Consider the following 15,154-nt stretch of genomic DNA (forward strand, 5'->3'; position numbering starts at 1 on the left):
TTCCTCACTGTCCTAGAGCTCCACAATTTTCCAGAAGAGATTTTTTTAGAGGAATCAGAAATCACCTATTCATTCTACCAGCAGGAATGCTCCATTAGACCAGATCGTACTATAGAAGAAATCTGTTCTTTTTGTAGAGATCAGAAGTTGGATTCAGTCCAGGATTTGGAGCAGCAAGTTTTCAACTCACTACATAAATGCTGAAATATAGCCTACAGTTCCATAATTAGGCCAGATGGGGCAAACTCTCTTAGTGAAGGCACAGTGGCAAAGCTGGAAGGAAATCTAGCACAGAGACGCAAAAGTCTGAGACAAAGCTGCTTGCTAAACTCTTAAAATCCCTCTCCGAAAATATGAAATGAAAAATGTAAGTATTAGAAACTTTGGAATAGAACTTTGTCTGAACTATTTGTTCCTTCACATTGGGAAATATTTAAATGATACGGATATTGTTAATTCATGTTGTTTTTATTTTCTTAAAATCAATATATAAAAAGGCCATAATGTTAGAGATGCTCTCATTACACCTATTTTGGGAAGAAGTACTAAACACACACTCACCCAACTGCATTCCTGTGTTAGTCCATTTTCTTAGTCCTCAAAATACAACGAAGCACAAACTAAACATATTGGCTAGATCTGCACAACATGCGAAAGCCATGAGGGCGAAACCGCAAATGCACTTAACATTAATCAAACTGTGCAACCGCTGACTCTAAATCTTAAAAACACCTAGGAATATTGCCTCTTAAGATAGTGGGGAAGTATTACTACGTAGTTCAGAATAGCAAATGTCTTCAGGTGAACACTTTGGAAGGTATGTCTCTTGCAATAATATAGCCAAATCTTTGAAAACTCCAGAAGCCTGAAACTGGAGTGCAAAACCCCTTTCAAAATCTTTTGCATTGATGCCCCTGTACCTATGGCCGGGCAATAAAAAGCATTCCCCTTCTTTCCTGCAATGTATGTGATTTTCTTTTTTTCCCAATAAAAACTTTACTTCCATTTTTTTTAAATGGCTAAAGAAAAATAGGTAATATTATAGGTTCAGTAGTTTGTGGTTCCATCTCTGATACGGAGTATAATCATAATGAGAGTTTAATGTAAAATTAAGGCACTTTTCTCTGCTAAGTTAAACGAATTGTGTTCGATGTTTGGACTTAGAAAAGAGAGAAACCCAGATAGCTGAATGAGTTCTTCTGTAATTTTAGTAGCTTACGCCAACTGGATCCCCCCCAAAAAAGATAATTTTCCTTTCCTTGTCCTGCCCAATGATTCCAATGGGAAGGAAAAGGATGGTACAAGCTCCAGGCTGCCATGATCCTACCCACTTTAGAGGCAAGTTAGCATATGAGGACAGTAGAAAACAGGGTTTCTACTAGCAACCCCCCCACCCTGACCTTCATAGTACCAACTGCAGCAAGTTTGTAGCTTTAGGTAAGGTCCTTGTGAGGCTGGATTTCTCTCTCCGAGGACAAACCTTTCTTCTCTCCTTAGGGAAGGAAAGCTAAGAAATCCTATTGGTTGGATAATGGCTCATTTTATTACTATAAGGATTACAGCTTTAGAGTAGTAAAGGTACATTTGATAAGGAAGTTAACTGCATTTTTCTGACTTGAGTTAAAAGACAGGAGGGGGGCCTATATGTTCCTTAGAGTAATGATTGGGTGTTATTATTCAAGACTCACTCCTTGTTTACACCAGTATCTCCAGTATTTAAAATGTTAGGATTCCGTTGTACATATTCTATATGCTGGTTCACAGTTGCTTGTTAACAGAGTTTCTTCGAAGTTTACTTATCAGGAATCTGGTAATTGCCCTAAACCTCGATCCTAGAATATCACCAACAGTCCATCACCAACTCTTCCAAAGCTTCCTTACATCAGCTCCTCCTTGGACCTTGATTATAAGCCAGACAATTTGGGAAGATCTTTCTTCAACAGTGTTGGACCAAAGCTCCCCACTACAGAAGACAAGGGAGTCAGAAGGCGAGTCTTTTGTACAACAACTAGCACCCTCGTGGGGTCCACAGGAGCCTCTCATCTGTCCAGTGGCACATGCATTTATAACCTGGGTTTGTTTGGTGCTCCCAGCAGACTGGATGGAACCTGGAAGAGGCAGGGCAGGTCTCACCTCTGACCCACACGTTGTCTGTTGGCTTCCACGTTCACGGCCAAGTTATGGAGGAAGAGAAGGATCTGCCACCAGACCTGATTTCTGTTCTGCTGGTGCTGTAAAAAGGGGAGGGGGGGGGAAGGGATCTCAACAAGATTATTCACATAAAATGTTAAAGCCACCATTCAAAAGCTTAACCTGTCCCAATAAAAACTTATACTTATATTTTTTAAGAACAGGCACTTTTTAATCCAGCAATACTACACATATTAAGGAGGTAAATGCATTGGCCCCAGGGTATGTGTGTGTGACTAGTAGTAGTTTCTCCAGGAATAATTGTTGCTCCAATATTATGAAAGAAAGAAGCAGACCCTTTATGTATTGTGCACAAAAGGATTAATCCCTCCCTCCCCCCCCTTTTTTTTTTTGCAGGATTCTGCAGAGTTTTGCCAAGTGCTGTTTTTAATCAGATTGGCTTCTGAGTGTCTCATAGCCCAGCTGCAAGAACAAACAACTTCGCCCCCCCCCACTTTTTTTTCCTAAAGGAGAGTGCCTCCCCCTTCCAGCAAACACAGGAGGGGGGGAAGGGAGGGGGGGAGAAGAGAAGTGTAGCTGGTGATCCATCTGTAAGTGATTTGACACTGTGAAGGTCAAAGGGTTAATCTTCAATTTAAACCACACTGCTGAGACAGCAAAACTGATTTTATCCAGTACAAGGAAACACACTCCTATACACACACACACACACACACACACACTCCCCCCCACTTTGCTTCCCAACATCTCCAAGATAATACTGCCCTTTTTTAATAGCTCCTTTTGACAGTAAGCCATAAATAATCAGTCTTGGAGCCCTTTCCTACTGACTGGAGCCAATTAAACCTTAAGCAAGAACACACTTGAAAACAAAACCCAACCAACCCCCCCCCCCCACTTAGGGGTTATTTCAGGTCCCCATGATCAAGCAACACATTTTAAAGCTTGACTGGGGGCGGGGAGGGTTCAAACTCTTAACTCTGCTACCTTGAGCTAGGGCTAGCGAGAGCTTAGCTTTCATCAAGTGGCACAATCCAGGCTTTGTATGATGCAGGCCTTTTGTCAAAAGACAGAGGCATCATTGATACGACGAGCTAGATCTAGAGATCCAGCAAGCAGAGCCCCATGCACATTATGTCAAAGAGGTCATTTTCTCCTACCTTCCCTTTAATGACCTCCCCTCCCCCCCCAAAAAAAATTGCTCCAGAAAATTGGCAGCCCTCCAGCAGAGAATGGAAAGGGGCTCAGAAGAGCTGCTGGAGAAAGGACGATCTAGGAATTGATATTTAAAGGCCACTTGGCCTTCATTAGCAAGAGCCCTGCTAGATTATAGTCTCCTCCACCAATGGATCTATTTGTGGAAGAAGAATGGAAGCCATGAACTTTGTTTTGCAAGATTACACCTTGTGTTGTGCCTTGTGTTTTGGAATGCTGCAGGGATGTAGAGAAATGATCCTTTATAATAATCCTCTGGCAATTCCAGAATTGTTTTGTCTTCATGAGCCACGGAGTCTACCTCAAGCAGAAGCCAGACCTCAGTGTATTTTCATCCCATTGCAGAGGTGGCATTCAACAGGTTCTGACCAGTTCTGGAGAACCAGTAGTGGAAATTTTGAGTAGATCGGAGGTGGTATTTACTTGTGTAAATACCACCTCAGACTGGCCCCGCTCCCATCTATTCTCTGCCTCCCGAATCCCAGTAGATCGGGAGGGAATGGGGATTTTGCAGTATCTTTTCCCTGCCACGCCCACCAAGCCACACCCACCAAGCCATGCCATGCCACGCCCACCAAGCCATGCCCACAGAATCAGTAATATATATTTTTTATTCCAGGACTGTCCCGTAGTGCCATCTTTCCTAATAATCTAATAGCAGCTGATACCATCAACATAACCCTGACAGCTCACAAACCTTAGAAAACTAAAAATCAATACAGGTGTTCCTCATTTTAGTGACCATAATTGGGACCAGACATTCTGTCATTAAGCTAAATTGTTTGGCACTTGAGTCAGAAGCACCAAGGTGCTTCCAGATTGAAAGGATTAGCCAGTGACATCACTGATGTCCTGGGGACATCCAGTTGAGAGTTCCTTTCATGTCCCCGGCAAGAGCTGGAATGAAGGACAAGGGCTCAACCTCTCCTCACTGCCTGCTCTCAGGTCTCAAACACAGGCTTGCTAATCTCCTGCCCAGGGTTCCAACCACTTGAGCCACTGTGCTCCAGCTAAGTGGCTGCTAAGTGGGTAATCAGATGATAGTGCTTTTCTTTTCCCCACTCCCCTACCCTTTGGTATGCTCACTCCAGTGCTGGGTGCTGAAATAATTAGCAGGAAGGGAATTAATGTTTGCATTTACATTCATTGGGAAAAAAAGGAATTAAAAGAGAGTAAGAAGGCAGACGATGAGGAAAATTCATTGAGAGCAATGTGTTGGTACCCATAGTCTAAGCTTGCTACTCACACAGCCTGGTATATTCCTCACTGTGCGCCTGCTTATTCTCTTTAATCTCTTCCTCTCCAATCTCTCTGCTCAGCAAGGCAGCTGAGGAAAATACAACAACACTACATTGAGTATGGACTATAATGATACTCATGTGACTGAGGATCGCTGCTAAGCTTGCCAACGAGGTCATTAGTTATAATATTATTTTTTCAGCATTGTCATTAACTTCAAATGGTTATTGAACAAATTAGTAAGGGAAGTCTACCTGTATGGAAAACTCCCAGTATGCCCAACTTCTGTACATCCCCACAAATCCACAAACAAACAAGTCTTTCTGGGCTCCAGACTTATACTTGTGAGAAAACCAGGCTGTCCCACTTTTGGAAGGCTAGGAGCCTGCCAGACCTCAGTGGTGTATTTAAAGGACAGACACAGGCTACTTAGAAAGCATATTGCCTAGGTCCCACTAGATGGTAACATTTGAGGGTTGGGATCTGAGAACATCCATCCTATCACACCTAGTGGAATGGGCAGATACTCTCAAGGAGAGGTGATCTCACAGATGATCTGGCCCTGGGCCATTTAGGTCTTTAAAAATGGTCACCAGCACCTTGAATAACATCAGTCAAGAAAATGGACAACAGAGCAGTTTTCTCCAGCAACAGGGTGACATGCAGAGGTGGTATTCAGCCAGTTTGGACCGATTCGCCTGAGCCAGTAGTGGAAATGGTGGGTGGGTGGGTGAGCTCTATGATGTCCTATTGAGGCACATTTTTGAGGCTGGGTGCATGCACGGAAGGTGCATGAGCAAAGTGCATGCGCAGAAGGCTGGGTGCATGTGCGGAAGAGGCATGAGTGTCTGCAAAGCGAGCGGGCGCACGCGGGGCAAACCAGTGATAATAAAATATGAAACCCACTGCTGAAACCCAACATGGGTTAATTGTGAAGCATCCAGAACTATATGGGCCACCACATTCTGCACTAGTTGTAATTTGTGTGGTCTTTTAAGAGCATCCCTAAGTAGAATGTGTTGCAGTAATGAAACCAGGAAGGGACCAAAGTATGAATGACTGTGAACAAGGCCTTCCTGTCCAGGAATGGGCGCAATTGGTGCACAAGATGAAGCTGTGCAAAGACCATGTGGGCCATAGCTTCCAGGTGCCCCTTGACTAGAATCCCAAGTCCAGGAACATATCCAAATTGTGTACCAGCAAGAGTCAAAGGTGATACTTCACCGGAACCAAGAGGATCAAAGAGCCAGAACCCCTCTGCCTTTCTAGGTTGAATTGAAGCCAATTCATCATCACCCAAATGCTTATAGCCTCCAAGTGCTGACAGCATCAGCTGGACAGCATCACCTGGTCATCTTGGGATAGAAATGTACAATGAATATCATCAGCATACTGATGATAATTCAACCATCCGCAAGGATATTGACCAATTATTTTTATTTGAGATGTTCAAAATGAATGGTAATCTATATGAAACACCTACTAGGTTGTTTTCAAAATATTTTATTTATTTATGTGCTACCCAACTCACTCTGAAAAGTGACTCTTTTATTTATAGAAATCTAAAACAGTTTAATTCCATCACTTTAATGCCAACTTAAATATCTGGTGTGATAAATTACATATTTCAAAAAGATGAATTTGTATCCCCTGAGTGGATATCAAACATTTCTTTGGCTCCTTTTTGCTTTTCACAAACCACATTATTTTTACCTGGAAACTGGTAGCCAAGTTTCTAAAGGACACTAGAGTCAGGTCTCATCCTATAGTATTAATTGCAGTGGCACAAAATGAAACTCTCAGGGACAGAGCAGAAAATCAAGAGCACTGCAACAACAGAATGCAAGCAAATAAGTATGCTATATGACACAAAATGTAACACTCACAGCTGCATAATTTGAAAAGTAGTTTTGCCTGCCTGTCCGGTATATGGAGTAGGCATACTCTGCTGCCACAGAACAGATTAAATGTTAGCTAAAGCAAAGAAATCACTCACATTCCTCAGAGTAACAGATGAACGAATATGTTCCAGATGGCAAAAGAATCTGGTAACCAATGGGTGGAATAAAGGGAAGGAAAAGTCCCCATAGTGGCCTTTAAGTATCTGGAAAATGACTAGGCTAACCTTATAATTCTCCAGTCTTGTTATTAAAACATGTACGGACAAGAATATTGATTTAGTAGCACAGATGAAAACTTGCCATTATGCTAATGCATCTTCAATTTTTAATCTTCCAAAGCCAACATGGAAGGAAAAGTGAGAATTCCTTTTAAGAGGCTGAAAATTCATGTGTTACACAAAAACCATTACTTGGTTCTTTATGTGATACCCGATAATTATTTTGGGAAGGATGCCACTAACCCTTCCAGGGCAATGTCGTGCGAATCAGGAAGAACCAAAGGGGAAGAAGCCTAGCTTCATTAGCCAAAAAAGACATTTGTGCAGAATCTATACGATGGAGACTCTCTGAGCTGTTTGAAGAAATATTTAGTGAAAAGTGCTCCTAGTACTTGCTTAGTTCCCCGTCACACCTGATAGCAAGAGAGTGCAATGACAAGACAGATTGACTTTGCTTTGGAAGAGGTAACTGCTGTGTTCAGCCCCTCCCACCACATTTTCCCAGGTTCACAGCATCTCGACTTTAGTTCCCGTTTCCACTTGCAAAAACAGAAAAAAAGGAAGTACAAGAATCCAGTGCAATTATTGCAAGCCACAGCATCTCAAGTTAAAACTGCAAGTGGAAGAAATTGGTGGTTTTTTAAAAAAAAAATCGTTTAAATCAGGGTTTCCCAACTTTTGTATCTTTAAGACATGCGGACTTCAACTCCTAGGCTTCTGTGTCTTAAAGTTGTCAAGATTGAGAAACTCTGGTTTAAATTGTGGAATGTGTTTACAGGATCCTCTGATGCAGGTGAATCCATGCTTATTCTCAGAAAAAGGACATGAATAGGAGGACAGCGAGAAAGTAATCATATTTTATTGGCTCAGGGAATGCCACCATATGCCAAAGGGAAGACTTTATGGAAAACAATAACTCTTTTTTTTTTAATGCTTGCAACCGGTGATGGGATACGACCAGTACGCCCCGGTACAGGCGTACCGGAGCCTGCTGGGAGCACCGGGTACCATTCCACTACGGTGCTTCGGAGGGCCCACTCGCCCGCCTGCCCTCCTTACCTGTATTTGAGCTGATCGGTGCTTACAGGCATGGAGTGTACAGCGCCTGCGCGATGCTCCGCCGAGCAGCTGGAGCATTGCGGGCGCTAAGTACGCATGCGTGTGCTGCACACATGCTGTGTGTGTGCATGTGGTGGACGCCCGGCCCTGTTGTACTGTACCAGTTGCAATGGGCTCAGAACCCACCACTGCCTACAACCTATCAGATAGTTTTGCTACTGACCATGAGCCCTGGGAATCTCAGGCAGGATTGGCAATGGCTTTCTTCTACCAAAAGCATCTCCAAGGAGGGAATTATGGTAGACTCAACACTGCCTGGCAATTCTGTTTGGCTCCTTAGAAGCTCAGCATTCACAGCTATGTTCTGAAACACCCAGGGAAACTCTCCCATCCATCTACCGGTAAATTATTAACTGCATGATTCCTCTCTGGTCCAGAGACCATTCTTGGATGGAACAGATGCAAAGAGAACATCTGGAACAGAGGTGGTATTCAGCCGCATCTCTCCTGTTTGAGTGAACCAGTAGTAGCAGCTGCAGGAGGCTCCACCCATCTGCCCTGATGTGTAATGTGCGAGCACTGCACATGCACAGAAGGCAGTGTACATGTGCAGATGAGGTGTGTGTGAGCGAATCCAGAGTGAGCACGTTCACATTTGCAAACCGGTAGGGAAGAGAAGTAAATCCCACCTCTGATCTGGAAATGTTACATGCTTATTGTAAGCACAACTAGCCAGTTAAATTTTTTGTGCTTTTTTTTTTAATTGGAAAAAAAGAAAGAAAAGAAGTTGACCATTACTTGATAGGTTTAAGGAACTAAATCTCTGTGTGTATGTTTTTGGCGTGTCTGGTTTGGATATCTAAGATATTTTAGCCTAAGTATTTCTGAGCTGGGGTTGGAATATAACTCTGAGCATCATCAGTTTTCCCTGTTTTGCTACGAATGCTGTTTTGCATTTTCCCTGTTTTGCTACGAACTTGAGAGTCAAACACATCCAAATGCCTTTTTTAACCAGGCAGATCTTGATTCTGGCCATGTTGTGATGACACCCAGGACAATTTTGCAGGCCTTCAAATCCTCTCATAACACTTTTTCTCTAATCACATATACAGTAACTTTGAAACAGAAAAGTAATGTTCTGGAAAGTGCAAGTATATTCACATAATCCCTTTCCATCTACGGTAGCTGCTTTTTATCTATTTCACTTCTGTTTTCAATATAGTAACTCACTCTCTGATTTTAAGCATTCATGTTTTGTTTTGTGTTTTTTATTTGCATTGATAATTATCCTACCTTATGAAAGTACTTATACCCATGTTTTAAATAAGGTTTTAAAAATCTTTACTTAAAGCTGTAAAATCTCGCTTCTTCCTCAGTAAAGCACAAGAGATGAAGATGAGATTTTTTTTTCTTAAAATCAAAATGGGTTGTGTCCTTTAAGCTTGATGTCTTGCAAATTCTTTCAGATTTTCTTCCCAAAATTTTGAACATTACAATATTTACCAATATTAACACTTATCCTTCCCTGTTCCCACACTTACCCTTCCCATGAAGAAAGGCTTGCCACAAAAGTAAAAAATAACAAAAAAAAAGCTTTTTCCAACATGTTAAAAACAAGAAAAGAGTTAAGGAAACAATTGGTCCATTGCTGGGAGAAAGTGGCAAGACGGTGACAAGCAACAGGGAGAAAGCAGAACTATTTAACTCATGTTTTGCATCTGTCTTTACACAAAGAGATAAAACAGTCCAACCTATCAAAAACAGCACCACAAAAATCAGATTAGGAACACAAGTTGAAATAGGGAAGAAAATGGTAAGTGAGCATCTGTCTACCCTAAACGAGTTCAAATCACCAGGACCAGATGGATTACCCCCCCAGGGTTCTGAAGGAACTGGCAGACGAGATCTCAGAACCACTGAACTATATCTTTCAGAGATCCTGGAGCACCGGGGAACTGCCAGAGGACTGGAAAAGAGCTGATGTGGTTCCCATCTTCAAAAAAGGGGGAAAAAACAGATCCAGGAAACTACAGACCTATCAGCCTGACCTCAATACCAGGAAAGATTCTGGAAAAGATAATCAAGCAATGAATTAGCAAACACCTAGAAGCAAACAAAGTAATAGCCAAAAGCCAACATGGGTTTGTTAAAAACAGATCATGCCAGACTAATCTTATTGCATTCTTTGACAATGTGACAAAATTAGTGGACCAGAGGAATGCTGTTGATATAGTTTACTTGGACTTCAGTAAGGCATTTGATAAGGTATACCATAACCTACTACTAGATAAAGTAGAAGAATGTGGGTTAGACAGCATCACCACCAGATGGATTAGTAGCTGGCTGACCAACCGCACTCAACGTGTAGTCCTCAATGGAACTGCATCTACATGGAGGGAAGTATGCAGTGGAGTACCCCAAGGCTCTGTTTTGGGCCCAGTACTCTTCAACATCTTCATCAGTGATTTGGATGAAGGAATAAATGGGGAACTCATCAAATTTGCAGATGACACCAAGCTGGCAGGAATAGCCAACACTCCAGAAGATAAGCTTAAGATACAGAAGGATCTTGACAAACTTGAACATTGGGCACTATCTAATAAAATGAAATTCAATGGTGAAAAGAGTAAGGTTCTACATTTAGGCAAGAAATACAAAATGCACAGGTACAGCATAGGTGGTATCTTGCTCAATAGTAGTAACTCTGAAAGGGATCTTGGAGTCCTAGTGGACAATCATTTAAATATGAGCCAGCAGTGTGCAGCAGCTGCCAAAAAAGCCAACACAGTTCTAGGCTGCATAAACAGAGGGATAGAATCAAGATCACGTGAAGTCTTAATACCACTTTATAATGCCTTGGTAAGGCCACACTTGGAATACTGCATTCAGTTCTGGTCTCCACGATGTAGAAAAGATGTGGAGACTCTAGAAAGAGTGCAGAGAAGAGCAACAAAGATGATTAGGGGACTGGAGACTAAAACAAATGAAGAACAGTTGCAGGAACTGGGTATGTCTAGTTTAATAGAAAGAAGGACTAGGGGAGACATGATAGCATTGTTCCAATATCTCAGGGGTTGCCACAAAGAAGAGGGAGTCAAACTATTCTCCAAGGCACCTGAGGGTAGAACAAGAAGCAATGGGTGGAAACTAATCAAGGAGAGAAGCAACTTAGAACTGAGGAGAAATTTCCTGACAGTTAGAACAATTAATCAGTGGAACAGCTTGCCTCCAGAAGTTGTGAATGCCCCAACACTGGAAGTCTTTAAGAAGATGTTGGATAGCCATTTGTTTGAAACAATATAGGGTTTCCTGCCTAGGCAGGGGGTTGGACTAGAAGACCTCCAAGGTCCCTTCCAACTCTGCTATTGTATTGTATTGTTCAGCTACTTCCCTTTAGTTTCTTTCAATTCCCCCTCTTTTCTCCCCAGTGCACTGGCCCTTCCCCTCCCTCCCCTTATCTTCATCCTGCCATTGTTTCCTCAGCCTTAACTATTTCTGTTGAAAGGAGGAAAATATATATGTGCACAATTGAGTTTTTGTGTGTCTGTGCAAGAGTGTGGGCCTCAAATAAGAGTTTTTAATGTAGAGTAAAACCAATATCGTTGTATTTAAGTACAATGACAATAAAGATTATACTTATAGAGGGAATTCATGTTAATCAATAGTTAAGAATCTAATATTAATAGCAATAGCATTTAGACTTATATACCGCTTTACAGTGCTTTACAGCCCTCTCAAAGCGGTTTACAAAGTAAGCATATTGCCCCAACAATTTGGGTTCTCATTTTACCCATTTCTGAAGGATGGAAGGCTGAGTCAACCTTGAGCCTGGTGAGATTTGAACTGCCAAATTGCAGGCAGCCAGCAGGCAGCAGAAGTAGCCTGCAGTACTGTACTCTAACCACTGCGCCACCAGGCTCATTAATTACTGAATTCACTAATACTGAATTAATATAAGTAGTCCTCAAATTACAACCACAATTGAGCCCCAAAATTATGTTGCTAAGTGAAACATTGTTAAGTGAATTTTCCCCATTTTATGGCTTTTATGGCTTCGCCACAGTTGTTAAGGGAATCATTGCAGTTATTAAGTTAGTAACACAGCCATTATGTGAATCTGGATTCCCTATTGACTTTGCTTGTCAGAAGATCACAAAAGCGGATTAGATGATCTTGCAACCGTCATAAATATGAACTAGTTGCCAATAATATGAATTTTGACCATGTGACCCTGAGGATGCTGCAATGGCTGTAAGTGTGAAAAATGGTCAGAAGTGACTTTTTTCAGTGCCGGTATAACTTTGAACAGTCAACTAAATGAATTGTTGTAAATCAAGGATACCTGTACCGAGTGGGGGATTATTTTAAATTACAGATCATTGTCTTTTCAGATAGATGTAGCAGTCACTCTTGGAGGAATTTTTCAATTTTTAATAAAATAGTCAATCAGAAGAAAACATTCAGGGATCAATCCCCATTTTGTACTAATGCCTTAGACCAGTGTTTCTCAACCTTGGTAGCTCCCAGAATTCCCCAGCAAAAGTCCAGGCTTAGAAACATTGCCTTAGGCAAGCACAGTTTGAGGTCAATACAGCTGCTCTGCTAGTTGGTCAACAGACAAAAACTGATACCAAAGGACTTTCCTCTGATGGTAAACAGACCGGATGGCTATCCATCAGGCATGCTGCAACAACAGATTCCTGCACTAGACAAAGGGTTGGATTAGATGATAGCTCAGATCCCTTTCAACTCTTATACACGATGATACTGACAGCACAACTTTGAACAAGAATAAGATGCTTGATGGTGGAATTATTCGAATCCAGTTTGGGTTTGGCTCAAACACAACTCTCTTTGGTTGACATCAGCTCTAGAAACAAATGTCAGAGATGAAAGTAATAGTGAGAAGAAGTCAGCAGCTACTGAAATGAGAATGTGGGGAAAAGATGGAGGTGATGCAGAAGTAGATCAAACCAAACATGGAACAGAAAAAAAAACACACAACATAACTTTTCCCTAACTTGATGTCCTTTTTGGCATAGGCAACTGTTGGAGACAATTGGGAACGCTACTCTGGAGATCGCCAGGTTATGAATGGCTGCTGCAGACCCCTCCCAATGGTCCAAAGCAGGTGCTAGGAAGACAAAGAACAGCTGAAGTTGGATGCAAACATGAGATTTCTGGGAGGAGAAAAGATAAAGTCCCAGCAGGGATCAAAGCAAGAGTCCATGTTGTTGACAAGAGACAGGAAATAATTTTAAAGGCAGGGATCATGATCTTTACAGGATGGGGAGTCAATACCAGGAAAAGGCACTTTCGCAAATATTTTCATTGGCCGATCTATAAACAAATCCACACTTTACACATCATCATGGTACAGAAATATTGGATCTGCTTCAAGAAGAAGCAACAAAGTGTGAAGGACTGGTGTCAGCTCCATGCCCACAAACTAATGAAATACATTCACTCTCTGCATTCCCTCCAGTTCCCTCTCCTTTGCACATTTTTTACTACAGTTCACTCTTTTGCTGTTTTGTAATATTTTATAATATTCAAATTTGCCATTGCCACAATTTGCCATTGTGTTGGAGCTTGTTTTTGTTTTCCCTGCAAGGACCAAATTGTTAGAGAAACATATTTTATTCATAACAACTCTGTTCAAAGCATGAGCAAAAGTATCCTTCTGCTTCTAATCTTTTAAGACGTTTTAAAAGAAATCTGTCTTTGTCGAAGCTTACTTCGCATAAGGAGAGATACGGAGCCCAAAACTTAAGGATGAGACAGCTAACAAAACCAAAAAAAGCCTTTTTTTAAAAAAAAAATAGTATTACTGTTGAGATAATGCTGAGAAAATCTTTGGAAAGGTGCCTGCTAGATAGAAAGAGACAAAGGCCAGCAGTCAGGTATAACAGTGAAGTCTCCATTAATTCAGGCTCTTTGTCAGAAGTTATGATGACTCAGTTACTAAATCTAGAAAATGATTTAAACACTGCTGGCCGCAGAGAAATTCCTGCTAAGCTCCTACCTTTCTCACGCACAGTTGTACATATAAGAATGCCCTGAACCATTTTTTCCCTAGGCCTAATTAAAACAAAAAACTTGCCAGCAGTCCCAAATGAGACAATGTTTAATGATTGCGACTTGCTCCGAGGCAAAGTCCTTTCTCATAATTCCTGGGAGTTGTGTGGCATCATGCAAACTAATCAGAATTAGTAAAAGCAACTTTTTAAAAGGGGATGGTGTAGGACAGGGATGGCTAAACTTTTTCGGACCAAGTGCCCAAAGCGTGCCTGAATCCCCAAAATGCAATGTGTGTGCAGCCCCCACACTTGTGCTCATGTCCCGCTATATGCACCCTGCCCCTGCCCCTGTGCGCGTGCCCCCCACATGCACTCTGTACCCTGTACATGCATGTGTACCCTTAGTGCATGTGCGCATGCCCCCTGAACATGGCCCCCCACACATGCCACCAATGCATGCGCCGCCACCACCCCGTGCATACGCGGTAGAGACCTGACGACCAGCTGTCTGGCGGGAGGCATGAGCGCATATGTAGCAGAGTTGAACTGGGGTGACAGCTCACATGCCCACAGAGAGGGTGTTGGTGGCACCTATGGCACGCGTGCCATAGGTTCGCCATCACGGGCGTAGGAGGCAAGAACCATGTTGCAAAAACACTCTACAACAGAAGGCAAGAGAAACAGTCCTTGGGGAGGGGGGGGGGAAGTAGAATAAAACTTCTGATTTGTTTGGTGGTATAGTACTGTATGGACAATACCACCTTTAAAGGCGTGTCTCTTATTTGCCTCCCCTACTGCTGTGGAAGCTAAGAAGAATGTAACAGTTTATATTTTTCTCCTTGCCTCAAAAGCTGTAAACTTTTATTGGTCAATATATACAGCTCTCAATTACGGCTCATTTTCCACAAAAACCTCCCAGAAGCCCTGAAGCATTATCTCAGCCAGATCTAGGGGCCAGAGCTGGAGACTGGAGTCAGGTCTCCTGGATTTTATTGACAGTTATGCCACTCTCATCCTGCAAAAATAAACTGCCTCCATTTTTTTTATAGACTCCCAGTCTATTAAATAAAACCCTGGGAGCCACAAGAAAGTCAAGGACAAAACTTATTTGCTTCTGTTTTTTTCTAAAACATGAACAAACTAATTAACCATGATTTGATTTGCTAGAATTGTACTCACAGGCTGCAGGGCGATGCATTGTTACTTGGGTTTAAGTCTGAAGTGATGAATTTAGCAATGCTTGCTTTGAATAGGTACAATAAAAGCAGCTATTATGCTCTCTGAGGTAAAGGTAAAGGTTCCCCTTGCGCATACAGTATGTGCTAGTCGTTCCTGACTTTAGTGGGCAGTG

At 42.0% G+C, this 15,154-nt stretch overlaps 1 protein-coding gene across 2 annotated transcripts in view; it reads right to left on the minus strand.

Annotated features, from left to right (window-relative positions):
- Positions 1 to 1,411: 1,411 nt before the first annotated feature.
- BMF (Bcl2 modifying factor) overlaps positions 1,412 to 15,154 on the minus strand; it is a 62,191-nt gene continuing 48,448 nt past the window's right edge. For both annotated transcript variants that reach the window (XM_081939908.1, XM_081939907.1), the window contains exon 4: positions 1,412 to 2,231. In XM_081939908.1, the coding sequence (XP_081796034.1) occupies positions 2,130 to 2,231 (102 nt within the window). In that variant the 3' untranslated portion in view covers positions 1,412 to 2,129. The remainder of the gene's footprint in view (positions 2,232 to 15,154) is intronic.

Source organism: Natrix helvetica, assembly GCF_964273705.1.
Source record: "Natrix helvetica genome assembly, chromosome: 1".
Taxonomy (NCBI): domain Eukaryota; kingdom Metazoa; phylum Chordata; class Lepidosauria; order Squamata; family Natricidae; genus Natrix; species Natrix helvetica.